At 56.1% G+C, this 11,625-nt stretch overlaps 1 protein-coding gene across 3 annotated transcripts; it reads left to right on the top strand.

The window, feature by feature from the left end:
- The first annotated feature begins 350 nt into the window (after nt 1-350).
- On the top strand, nt 351-11,373 carry VASP (vasodilator stimulated phosphoprotein). 3 transcript variants are annotated; one of them, XM_028483379.2, is made up of 8 exons: nt 351-679; nt 8,063-8,234; nt 8,308-8,473; nt 9,498-9,594; nt 10,072-10,121; nt 10,241-10,482; nt 10,631-10,728; nt 11,233-11,373. In XM_028483379.2, the coding sequence occupies exons 1-8, from the start codon at nt 675-677 to the stop codon at nt 11,318-11,320; spliced, it is 918 nt and encodes a 305-aa protein (XP_028339180.1). In that variant the 5' UTR covers nt 351-674; the 3' UTR covers nt 11,321-11,373. The 3 variants fall into 3 exon arrangements, with proteins under 3 accessions (XP_028339180.1, XP_028339179.1, XP_028339181.1); XM_028483378.2 differs by having other exon boundaries at nt 352-679; nt 10,628-10,728; nt 11,233-11,372; XM_028483380.2 differs by lacking the exon at nt 10,631-10,728 and having other exon boundaries at nt 353-679; nt 11,233-11,359.
- Nucleotides 11,374-11,625: the final 252 nt, after the last annotated feature.

The following is an 11,625-nucleotide window of genomic DNA, read 5'->3' as shown; positions in this document are numbered from 1 at the left end:
AGAAGGTCCTCTTCGCCCCTCAAACTGAGTGGAATGTAAAGAAATGGAGAAGTCGATGGGGAGGGTGAGAAGAAATTGTGCCCCCATTGATATTCCCCTAAGAATTTCCATCGTGGGAGAGAACGAAGGATCAAGGAAGGATCCCTTCCCCTCCATCAAACTTCCCCTCTAATTTGGGGGGGTGGCCCCCAGAGTGCATCGTTATGCAGTAACATTGGGGAAGAGGGAAATAGCGGAAGTCTAAGGTTCCGCGTTGCCCTTTTAGGCGCCCTCCACCCCCCCCCAACCTCACCGCCTTGAGGTGTCCGCGGCCCCTTTAAGGCGCAGGGCATTATGGGTGCGGGGAGTGGAATTTTGGAACGAAATGTAGCGAAGAGAAGTACAGTAGTAAGAGTAACATTGTAGCCGCCGCCGGCCGAGGGGGCGCGCCGGGGAGGGGACACCGCACCCCCTTTCTGCTGCCGGGACCCCCGATCAGAGCCCCCGAGAGAGAAGGCGCCCGAGGACCCGCCCCGGCCCTGTCCACGTTCCCCCCAGGAAGCCGGACTCTATGGGGCGGGACCCTGGGGCAGACTGAGCAGAACCTGGAGCCAGCCCTGAACCCCTGAACCTCAGGCCAGGGGCGCCCCGGGAGCACCTACCCCGTGGGCGCTCCGCCCGCCCGCCGAGCAGCCATGAGGTGAGCCTCGAACTGCCTTCAGACCCTTCCCCGCCCGGCGCGAGCTCCCGCCCCGCCTTTGTCCCCCTCCCCCCAGCTTGCTCCGGGCTGGTATTTGGGGACCGGGCACTGGGAGCCTCGGAATTGAGGCCGAGCCCCCTTGGACGAGCTCCAAATATTGACCACTTCCCCTTGACTCTCAAGGCTCCGCGTGGTGCCGGTGATGTTCTCCCGGGAGCCCTTAGATTTGGGGGCGCTCCAAGGACTCCCGAATTTCTAAAAGACTTTTTCAGAGGACCTTCAAGTTGGCAAATACTCCCCGCAGGGAGGCCAGGATTTAGGCAGGGCTCAGACTCCCCCCAAATCTCAACCCGGCCCCTAGAGGGATTGTGGGGGGCCGGTTTGGGGGTCCCTGGGACCTGGAAGAGAGATTGAGACGTAGACTTTGGTGTTCGGGGGTCCCCTTTTATGTGGCGCTGGAAAAAGTCTTCCCAAGAGCGACCTTGCTCCTTAACTTCGGGGGTACTTAACCCCCTAAATTTGGGGGGCTCATCCTCCTGTGGAGGAGGTTGGTGTGGACGGATCCACGGACCCAGACGCAGCCTCCAGGGTCTGGCTGGGACTCCCCTCCCCCGCCGCTCCCCACCCACAATTTGCTTAAAACAGGCTGTACCTAGGACCGAGCGAGCGCTCTGGGCCGAGGGCGGCTCCCCGGCCCCGGGCCAGAAGGGCGGCCCCTCTCCCCAACCTGCGCGGCCCTGGGGAGGGAGGGGGCGCGGCAGCTGGGGGAAGGGGGGCCTTTGTCTTCCTGACTCACCTGTCGAGACAGCTGGTGTGGGGAGGGGCCGGCAAAGAGCGCCGTGGGCCGGCTGCTTTCCCCACCACGGCGCCTCCCCCTTCTCTCAACACCGCCCCCCCTTCCCCAGCAGTCCCGAGTTGTGCGGTTGGAGGAGGGGGCGTTGCAAAGCTTCAAGGTCATAGCCCTCTCCCCAAGGGACCCAGGCTTCCCAGAGAGTTCCAGCTATCTTCCCAGGAATTTAATCCTGGAGGGTGGGGGCCGAAGGGACCCAGGGATTTTGTCTTTCCCGGGCCTCCCTCAAAACTCCTGGGCTCACCTGAGGGCGGGGCCCGTGCGGCTGGGGGACCCGACTAGCCCCCCCTTATTCTCCCTTTCCCCTGGCCCCCCATAAGCTCTCCCTTGAGGCCTGAGCCTGACAATACTATCTCCCTTCCTCTACTCTCTCAGGGACTTCCTGCCCCAAAGCCCCCAGCTCGAGGGGGAGGCCCCTGGGGGCGGCTGGGGATTAACCCCCTGGCGCCCACATCCTCCCACATTCCCCACACCCCTGCCCTCTGACATAGGGTGGCATTCCTTTTTACGGTCAGTAGAGAATCCCCCTCGCACATTTGTTCCTTCTGCTGTAAAGGGATTGCTGGAAAATTTGGAGCAAGGGGGCACCCACAGACACCCACAAGACTTCCTGCCTACCCTTTCCCCCATTATAGCAACATCCCTTCAAGGTCTGCCCGGGGGAGGGGGCGGTTTTCGGGAGTTGGGCTCTCTTCCTTCACCTTCTTCCTGGGAGGCTCTCCTCTCCCACTGCCCCCCAGCCCCGCCCCTTGCCTCCCCCCGCCCCCCCCCCCGCCGCGTTTCCGGTCCCAGGCACGGTGGAAGGCGGATGGCGGATGTCCGAGTTAGTGCTGCCTCACTCACTGAGACCGTAAAAGGGCAGGAGCAATGTCTGGGCCAGCCTCCCCGCCCCCAGTCCCCGAGGCCCTGGCCCTCCCACAAGGCCCCCCTACTGCTGGCCACGACCAAACCTCCCACCTCCTGGGAGGTGGGCAGAAGTCGAGCTGATTCCTGTCCCACCAGAGGGTTACCCCCACCTCCCGAGGGGTCTTCCCTTCTGATGGCCACACCCGACTTACTGGGCTGTGCCCCTTCTCCCAGGACAGCTAGGAAGGATTCAGAAAGACCCATGGCCTTGTCTGGGGGCAGCTGGGGAAACTGAGGCTCAAAAAGAGAAAGGCCTGGCCCAAGATCCCTCAGAAATTCCTACACAGTATTGAGGGAGGGGAGGGGGCTGGGATCCTCTGATTTCTGGCTGATTTGGCTGGGGACAGTCTTGGGGGCAGCTGGAAGAGAGGATGTTAAGATGGAAAATTACAAGATACAGTTCCTTTTCTCCCAGTTTGACAAATATTTGTTGAGTGTCTGCTGTGTCCGGGACTCTGAGCTGGAATTCTGGGAAGTGGGGCAGAGGTCTGAGAGTCTCAGGGCAGAAGGGACTCAAGAAGTATTTGGTTCATTTCTTTCCTCTTCCAATAATAGTAATTATTATTGTTGTTTTTATTTTTTTTTAATAATGAGAGACCATTTGATCAAGCATCTACTTTGTGCCAGGCACTGTACTAGGTGCCTGATTCAATTTCATCCTCACAGCAGTTCTAAGAGATTGATACTATTAGGACCATCCCCCTTCCCCAGATGGGAAAACTGAGGCACAGAGAAATTAAGCAAATTGCCTATTAAAGGCAGATTGGAAGTGGGCAAGCCTGAATTTGAACCTAGGCCTCTTTCCAGACTCTTATACTATTAGAGAAAAAGGAAAATCAAACCTTCAGTGGTCTTTAAAAAAATAATAATAATACAAGTAACGTGCTTTCACTGTACAAACACTTAAGATAATGCTGATAAACAAAAAGGAACCCAGTTACCTTCCTAATCACTTATGGGGAACTGAGGCCTGTCAGGGAGGAAAGACTAGAGTGAACCCATACAAGCCCTGCAGACCCTGCATCTGAGTTTCTATCCAGAAACTATTGGATAGTTTCTATCCAAATCTATCAGAGAAGATTTGTAGTTTGGAAAGGTTGTGTGTGCCTGGGGCTTTGGGGGGTGGATCACAAGTTTTGCGGTTTAAGGGGCTCTAGGATGAAGGGGTGAAAGGAAGGGCAAGTCTCAATATGGAAAGTTTGAGTAAACCAGAGTGACTATGTTTGATTGCCTCCTGTGATGAGAAGCTCTCTCCCTCCTATATTGCCTCTCAGCTCCCTCATATGGATCCTCTGCCAAATTCCAAGTCCTGTGCTTAGGGCTTTTCTTATCGCTTTCAGTCCTTACCAAACCCCAGTGAGTTATGGTTTCCAGGGCTGGAAACTAAGGTTCAGAGATGGGAAGCCACACAGTGAGGGGGTGACTTGAACCTTCTTTTATCTACCACATGCTAGAGTTTGCCAGAATGGGAGGACTTGTGGGAGCGTTCTGGGCTGGTTGGGGATTAAGGCTCTCATGTCAAATTGAGGGTATGAGACCCCAGAGACCACTGGAATTAGGCAGACCCCATTTCCATCTCACTCTCTGCTTCCTGGCTGTGGGATTTTTCCGTTCTAGCTTTTTGCCTGGTTTATAGTTTTATTTTTTGAACTTAAGTAATGAATTAGTTTTTTATAGGTAATACCAGCCCATGTTAAAACAAAACGAAAAGTCATAATCAAGCAATTCAAGAAGGTAAACTGTACAAAATGTCCACTTCCTGCCTGCCTCCTCAGGCCCCCAGGTCCCCAGTGCCTCAGAGGCAACCACGGTTAGTCGCCTGAGAAGCAGCCTCTGCATATATCACCACTCTGTGTGCAGAGGTATTTATATCCTCCCCACCTTTTTTTTTTTTTTTTTTTTTTCCTCCCCCGGTACGCGGGCCTCTCACCGCTGCGGCCTTTCCCGTTGCGGAGCACAGGCTCCAGACGCGCAGGCTCAGCGGCCATGGCTCACGGGCCCCATGCGGGATCCTTCCGGACCGGGGCACGAACCCGCATCCCCTGCACCGGCAGGCGGACTCTCAACCACTGCGCCACCAGGGAGGCCCACACCTTTTTGTTAAAAAACAAGACTTCTGATACACACCACTTTATACCTTGCCTTAAAAAAAAAAAAAATCAGCTTAGTTGTTTTCTCATCTTTAAATGAGGTTAAGAACATTGGGGGTGGGGGAACTTCGGTTCAAATATGAGCCCCTCTGCTTGTTTGCTGCGTGACCTGGGATAACTGTCTTCACCTCTCTGTGCCTTTCCCGTTGCGGAGCACAGGCTCCAGACGCGCAGGCTCAGCGGCCATGGCTCACGGGCCCCATGCGGGATCCTTCCGGACCGGGGCACGAACCCGCATCCCCTGCACCGGCAGGCGGACTCTCAACCACTGCGCCACCAGGGAGGCCCACACCTTTTTGTTAAAAAAAAAAACTTCTGATACACACCACTTTATACCTTGCCTTAAAAAAAAAAAAAATCAGCTTAGTTGTTTTCTCATCTTTAAATGAGGTTAAGAACATTGGGGGTGGGGGAACTTCGGTTCAAATATGAGCCCCTCTGCTTGTTTGCTGCGTGACCTGGGATAACTGTCTTCACCTCTCTGTGGCCACAGTTCCTTATCTGTAAAAAGGGTGAGCACCGGAGTCCATCTCATGAGGTCATTGAAAGGTTCACTGTGGAAATTGCAGCTTAGTACCTAGAACAGTGTCTGGTACACAGGCTAACCAATAAATGTCAGCTACCATTGTTAAAAACTTTTCCTTTTTTACAGATGGCTAATTTAACAACTCTTGGATAACTGCTATGTCCTAGGCATGATTCTAGGTTCTGAGGACACAGCAGAAAGGACAAAACAGAAAGGACAAAAATCCCTGCCCTCATGGTCCTGACCTTTTTGTAGGGGAGACAGGAATCTGTCAGGCAGGGATCAGGTGCTATGAAATGTGGGACATGCAATGAGAGGGAGAGGAGCTTTTCCAGATAGGGTAGTCAGGGAGGGCTTCTTGGAAGAGGTGTCGGCTAAGTGGCGACCTGAAGGAGGTGAAAATCCAGGATGAGGGAGAGCAAGAGCACCAGCCTGCGGTGGGAATGTGTCTGGCACGTTGAAGGAGCAGCACGGAGGCCAGTGGGGCTGGAACAGCAAGCTGGGGGGAAGGAAGGGATGAGATCAGAGATCACACAGATCATGAAGGCCCTGGAGAGAGCTTGGCCAGAATAAAAATTCTGTGGGAGCTGCCACGGGAGCTTCCAAGAAGAGGAGGGGCACGATCTAACTTGTGTTTTAACAGGATCCTTTTGCTGTAATGGGACACCACAGCCTGGAGAGGAACAAGACCAGTCTGGGGTCATTCTGCAGACATCCAGCTCTCTGGCCAGTCCAGAGACTCAGCAGGGCAGGGTCGCTTGGGAGAGCAAAGTGCAGCCAGGGTTGGGTAGCAACGAAGGCCCCGGGCACCTGGGCAGAGTCTGCCGTGGGTGTGGGTGGCAGGTGTGGGCGAGGCTTTAACCCTGCCCTGCCAGCGGCAGTGGAAGCCAGAAAGAGCCCCTGAGGCTGCACTTGTCTGGAAACAGCACCTGGTGTTTGGGTAGGGCCCACACAGTCCCCGGTGGTTAAGATTGTGGACTTGGGAGCCAGGTGGCTTGGGTTCAAACCCTCGCTGTGTTGCTTACTAGCTGTGTGACCACAGGCGAGTCACGCAACCTTTCTGGGCCTCTGTTTGCAGTCCTTGCAAAATGAGGATGAAATAGCCCATCTAGAAGGGCTGCAGTGAGAATAAAATGAGAGACTCTGAGGAAAGGGCTTAGGGCATCTGAGCAGCTGAAGTGCCTCATAAGAGGGAGGTGCCCCAATTATGTAAACCTGGGGGGAGGGTCTGGGGGCTCAGCTTCCTGGCCTAGGAACCCGGATCTTGGTCTGCTGAGGGGCTTTCCCTGCCTTGTCTTTTACAGTGTCAGTGTTATGCGCCAGCCCCCAGCCCTGGTAGAGACAGAGCCGTTGTGGGGTATAATTTCTCTCCCCGGAAACCTCTGACCACCAACTTCCTCTTTTCAGGAAAAAGTCCGGTGGGGGTGGGGACCAGTGCTTCCCCCTGGTTTGTGTGTGACCTTGGGCAAGTCACTTCCTGTCTGGGAGGCTGAGTTTCCCCACTGGGGGAGGAGGGCATTGAACCTCCCCAGAAGGACTGGTAGGGGGTGGGAGGGATGTGGCTGTCCAGGGACCCAGTGGTACCTGTTCAGGGTGCCCGTGGAAAGGATGCTGACAGTTACTCAGCACTCAGTACATGCCAGGCACCATGCCAAGCACTTTACATGTCCAGACTCATCTACTTCTCCCACTGCCCTGGGGGAGGTGGGGTCTGTCATTTCCCCAGTCTGTAGGCAAGGAAGATGCCTTCTCTCATGTGGGAAGGCTGCTTGCCTGAGTCATATGGAGTAGGTGGCCCAACGGGGATTTGAACCTACATCTGTGGATATCAGATCCTGAACCCTGAACCAGTTTACTGACCCCCTCCCCCCAAGGCTAAGTCAGATGTCACATCCTCCAGGAAGTCTCTGATCCCCCGGCTGGGGCAGGCACTCCTTCTGGGCGCCGCAGGCCTGGTCTTGGATTATCACTATCTGCGGACAGCACAGACCACTGTGATGCTCTCCTGCCCTGGAGGGTGGGGCCGGGGCTGTCTGGGTCCCTGCCTGACATGGAGCAGGGAGTGTCCACTGATGGCCGTTGGCACCAGGGGGGCCGGATGGACGGCTTGGGCAGCAGGAAGTGGAAGAGCCTGTGATCTAGCATTGGTCCCCAACTTGCTGCAAGCCTCACCCTTCCCCTCCCTGAGCCTCAGCTTCCTCCTCCTGAGTGGGGAGAGGTGGTTGGGGGAAGGGGGGGCTCCAAGCACCCCAGCAGAGATGGTGAAACTGAGGCTCCAGGAGCACCAGGCAGGGGCTGGTTCCCAGCACTGCCCAGAGCTCCTGCCCCACCCCTTCCATCCGCTTCTCCCGGGCCCCGTCCTCCAGCTCTCACTCTGCATCTCTCTGTCTCAGTCTCTCTGTCCATCTCTTTGTCTTTCTCCATCTGCCTGTATCTCCATTTCTGTATCTTTCTCTGCTCCCTGCCTTTCCATCTGTTTCCCCCCACTACTCCTCTGTCTGTCTGTCTTTCAGTCTGTCTCTGCTATGTCAGTCTGATTCCTTTCTCAGCTCTCTCTGCATCAGTCTATATGTTTGTCTCTTCCAGTCTGTCTGACTCTTCCTCTTCCTGTCTTCTTTCCCCCAATCTGACTGTCTCTTTCCTTGTCTGTCTCACATCCCCTGTTTGTCTCTTTGTCTGACCCTCCCAGTCTGTCTGTCTCTCTGTGCCGCCTGTCTTTTCTCTCCCAGTCTCCCTGTCTGTGTCTCTTCGAGGGTCTGTCCCCAGCCCTCTCTCCCCGTCTGCCCGTCTTCCTCTGTGCCTCTCCATGGGTTCCTCTTCTTCTCACACTGTCTTTGTGTCTTCACATCTCCCAGGGGGGCCCAGATGGAGAAGGTGACCGGCCCCTGGAGGAAGGGTGCCAGGCTCCCCTCAGCTAACTGGCCTCTCTCCCCTGTCCTCCCTCCGGGCAGTGAGACGGTTGTCTGCTCCAGCCGGGCCACTGTGATGCTCTATGATGACAGCAACAAGCGATGGCTGCCTGCTGGCACGGGCCCCCAGGCCTTCAGCCGCGTCCAGATCTATCACAACCCCACTGCCAACTCCTTCCGGGTGGTCGGCCGGAAGATGCAGCCAGACCAGCAGGTGAGGCTCCCCTCCCCGCCCCCTCTGCCCGCTGCACCCCACCACTCCTCACCCACTTTTCCCCCCCCGCCAGGTGGTCATCAACTGTGCCATCGTCCGGGGTGTCAAGTATAACCAGGCCACCCCCAACTTCCACCAGTGGCGTGACGCCCGCCAGGTCTGGGGCCTCAACTTCGGCAGCAAGGAGGATGCAACACAGTTTGCCGCCGGCATGGCCAGCGCCCTAGAGGCATTGGAAGGTTAGAGAGAGTGGGCCTAGGGGACCACTGAGCCCTGCCGTGTGGCCTGGGGCCGCCACTTTACCACTTGGCCTCAGTTTACTCATCTGAAAATGCGGCCAATTCACAACTTCTGTGGAGAATTATTATGAGGATTTTGTGGGTTCCTGTGTGCCCCGAGTGCACCCACATATAAAACGCACGGTTCCTAAGAGTACATTTTGCTCCAGGAATTTTTACACACGCACACTCCTGTGTGACCTCCCAGAACAAGATATAGATATTTCCAGCCTCCAGAAAGTTCCTTGTGCCCTTTCCCCAGGTAACCATTATACTGACTTATGTCATCATCGGTTAGTTTTCAAGCAACAATATTAAGAAAAAACCCCCAGTTGGTATTTCTTAAACTGGAATGTGCCCACGAATCATCTAGGAAAAACGCAGATTCCGATTCGGTTGGGTTGGCCGGGGCCCGAGGCTCTGTACTTCTAACAAGCTCCCTGGTGACACCAAGGCTACCGGTCCATAAACAGTACACTTTGAGGAGCAAGGCTTTAGGTGACAGCTATGCATCTGGGGTCACAGATCACCAAATGGCGGACGTGTTTGCTTCCTGGAGCGGCTTCAGTGCCAGTGGGGAGGGGCTTGCTTGTCCGAGGCACAGAAAATGCATGGGAGCCAGAGGCCTGAGGCGGGTGAGGAAGAGGCTCTCAGCCTTTCCTGGGTCTTCAGGTGGGGCAGTCTGAGCGGCTGTGACAGGTGCGTTAAGAGCCTGGATGCTGGAGTGGGCCTGAATTCAAGTCTTGTTCCTGCAAATTCGGGTCTGCAGGACTTGGGGCAAGCGGCTCCCCTCTCTGGGCCTTTGCTGTCCCTCCTGGGACCTGGGCATCCTCCCAGCACCCACCTCACATCAGCTCAGTCAGGGGAAGCCCGTGCCGACCCCTCATCGCAGAGTCCCTGGGAGGCCCGGGAGAGCCGAGGGAACATGCTGAGGGGTGGCGCTGGCTTCCGGGGTGACTCAGCAGCCTTTACTCTCACCTTCCAGGAGGTGGGCCTCCGCCCCTGCCGACGCCACCTACAGCACCTCCCACCTGGTCTGTCCAGAACGGCCCCTCCCCAGAGGAGATGGAGCAACAGAAAAGGTGGGGCCAGTGCCTGGGTGGGGAACCTTATTGCTGCCGGAGTTCTAGGTTGTTCCAGAACCCCTGACTCCTAGAGTTCAGACCTCTCCAACTTGCAGTTTTCAGAATGTTCCAACTCCCAGGGGACTAGAAATTGACGTCTTTCAGAAACCCCCCACCTCCTGGAGTTTGAAAAACTCCTGACACCCAGAGTTGCAGAACCTTCTGAGCCTTCCAATCCTGGTCCCCCAGATTCCCCGAGTCCACCTTGGGTGTTCTGTAATTCTGGTGTTCTTGACAGTCTGATGACTAGATTGCTTGCCTCTTGCTCTTGTTCTGTCCCTGTCCTTCCCCTGCAACCCTTTCCTGGCTCCTGGGGAATGGAGGACATGAGTGGGGTTTAGGAGCCAGCCTTGCCGGAGACCTCTTAGGGGCGATCCGGGAAGTTGCTGGCCATCCTGGGGCTCTGAGTGATGGCAGCTCGCCTTCCCTCCCCAGGCAGCAGCAGTCGGAGCTCATGGAGCGGGAGCGCAGGGTCTCCAATGCAGGTGATTGCTCGAATGACCTCGGGGGTCGGGTGACCACCCCAGAGGAGGGGGTGGGCCAGCCGGACAACAGAGAATAAGGCTTCTCTCTCAGCACCCCTCCTTTTTTGTGTTTCTTACAGGAGGCCCACCTGCTCCCCCAGCTGGGGGACCACCCCCGCCTCCAGGACCTCCCCCTCCTCCGGGTCCCCCCCCACCCCCTGGTCTCTCCTCCTCAGGGATCTCGGCTGGGGGGCATGGAGCAGGGGGAGGCCCACCCCCTGCGCCCCCTCTCCCCACAGCACAAGGCCCCAGTGGTGGAGGGACCGGGGCCCCGGCCCTGGCCGCAGCCATTGCCGGAGCCAAACTCAGGAAAGTCAGCAAGGTGAGGGGGCAGGCATGGCAGGTGTGGGGTGATGGGGCCTGATATTATAATGGGATGAGGCTAGAGTTGCCTGAGAGCCTCACAGGAGGGCTGGAAGGCCAGGAGGCCCGCCCATAAAGCCCCCACCTCTTCGTAATTTCTCCAGCAGGAGGAGGCCTCAGGGGGGCCCTTGGCCCCCAAAGTTGAGAGCAGTCGAAGCACGGGCGGGGGGCTCATGGAAGAGATGAATGCCATGCTGGCCCGGAGGTGAGCCTGAGCCTGGAGCCCTCAATAGCCGCAGAAAGCCCTTGGAACACACCCCTCAGACCAGCAGTTATCACCTGGAGATTCCTGTTCAGTAGGGCCGGGTGGGGGGAGGGCTCAGATTCCCAGTTAGTTGGTTTCTTTGGGTGAAAGTTCACCCTTTGATAGCCAGGTTTGGGATATAATGATGGGGATTGCATTCTCCTGAGATGGCTGAGGTTTGCAACCACCCAGGTAGCCTCTGGAATGTTCTAAAACCCAGAATTCTAGGACCTTAGGAAGAAATCCGGCCTCAGAACCTGGGAACTCCGCCCTTAGAATTTTGTGACTCCCAAACGCGGGAATCGGAAAGCCCCACCCCAGTTGGAGAGCAGCACTCTCTTTAACTTCTAAAACTAAAATTTTCTTAGCCTTGACAAATTCCAGAAGTCTGCACGCTAGAATCCACCTTTCCAGAGCTCTGGGGAAGGGAATTGTTGAAGCCATCTGTTTTTGCCTTTCTTACAGAAGGAAAGCGACACAAGTCGGGGAGAAAACCGCCAAGGATGAATCTGCCAATGTGAGTCAGGGGCTCTTCCTGCCATATACCCCTTAGGATGTACCGTTTGGGTAGGAATATTGGGGAGGGGGCTGTGATAGGGATGGGCTAGGTTTGAAGGTGGAGGAGGAAAATGAGCAGAGGTGTGGCGTCGTGGGGGGCTAGGGGGGCTGGCTCATGACAGTTTCTTTTTTTTAAAAATTTATTAAATTTATTTATTTTTGGCTGCGTTGGGTGTTCGTTGCTGCGCGCGCGCGCTTTCTCTAGTTGTGCCGAGCGGGGGCTACTCTTGGGAGCGGGGCCTACTCCTGGTTGCGGTGCGCAGGCTTCTCATTGCCGTGGTTTCTCTTGTTGCGGAGCAC

The sequence above is a fragment of the Physeter macrocephalus genome, unplaced genomic scaffold (assembly GCF_002837175.3).
Source record: "Physeter macrocephalus isolate SW-GA unplaced genomic scaffold, ASM283717v5 random_21, whole genome shotgun sequence".
Lineage (NCBI taxonomy): Eukaryota > Metazoa > Chordata > Mammalia > Artiodactyla > Physeteridae > Physeter > Physeter macrocephalus.
Note: the sequence above shows the minus strand (reverse complement) of the source record. Positions and strands in the feature narration are given on the sequence as shown.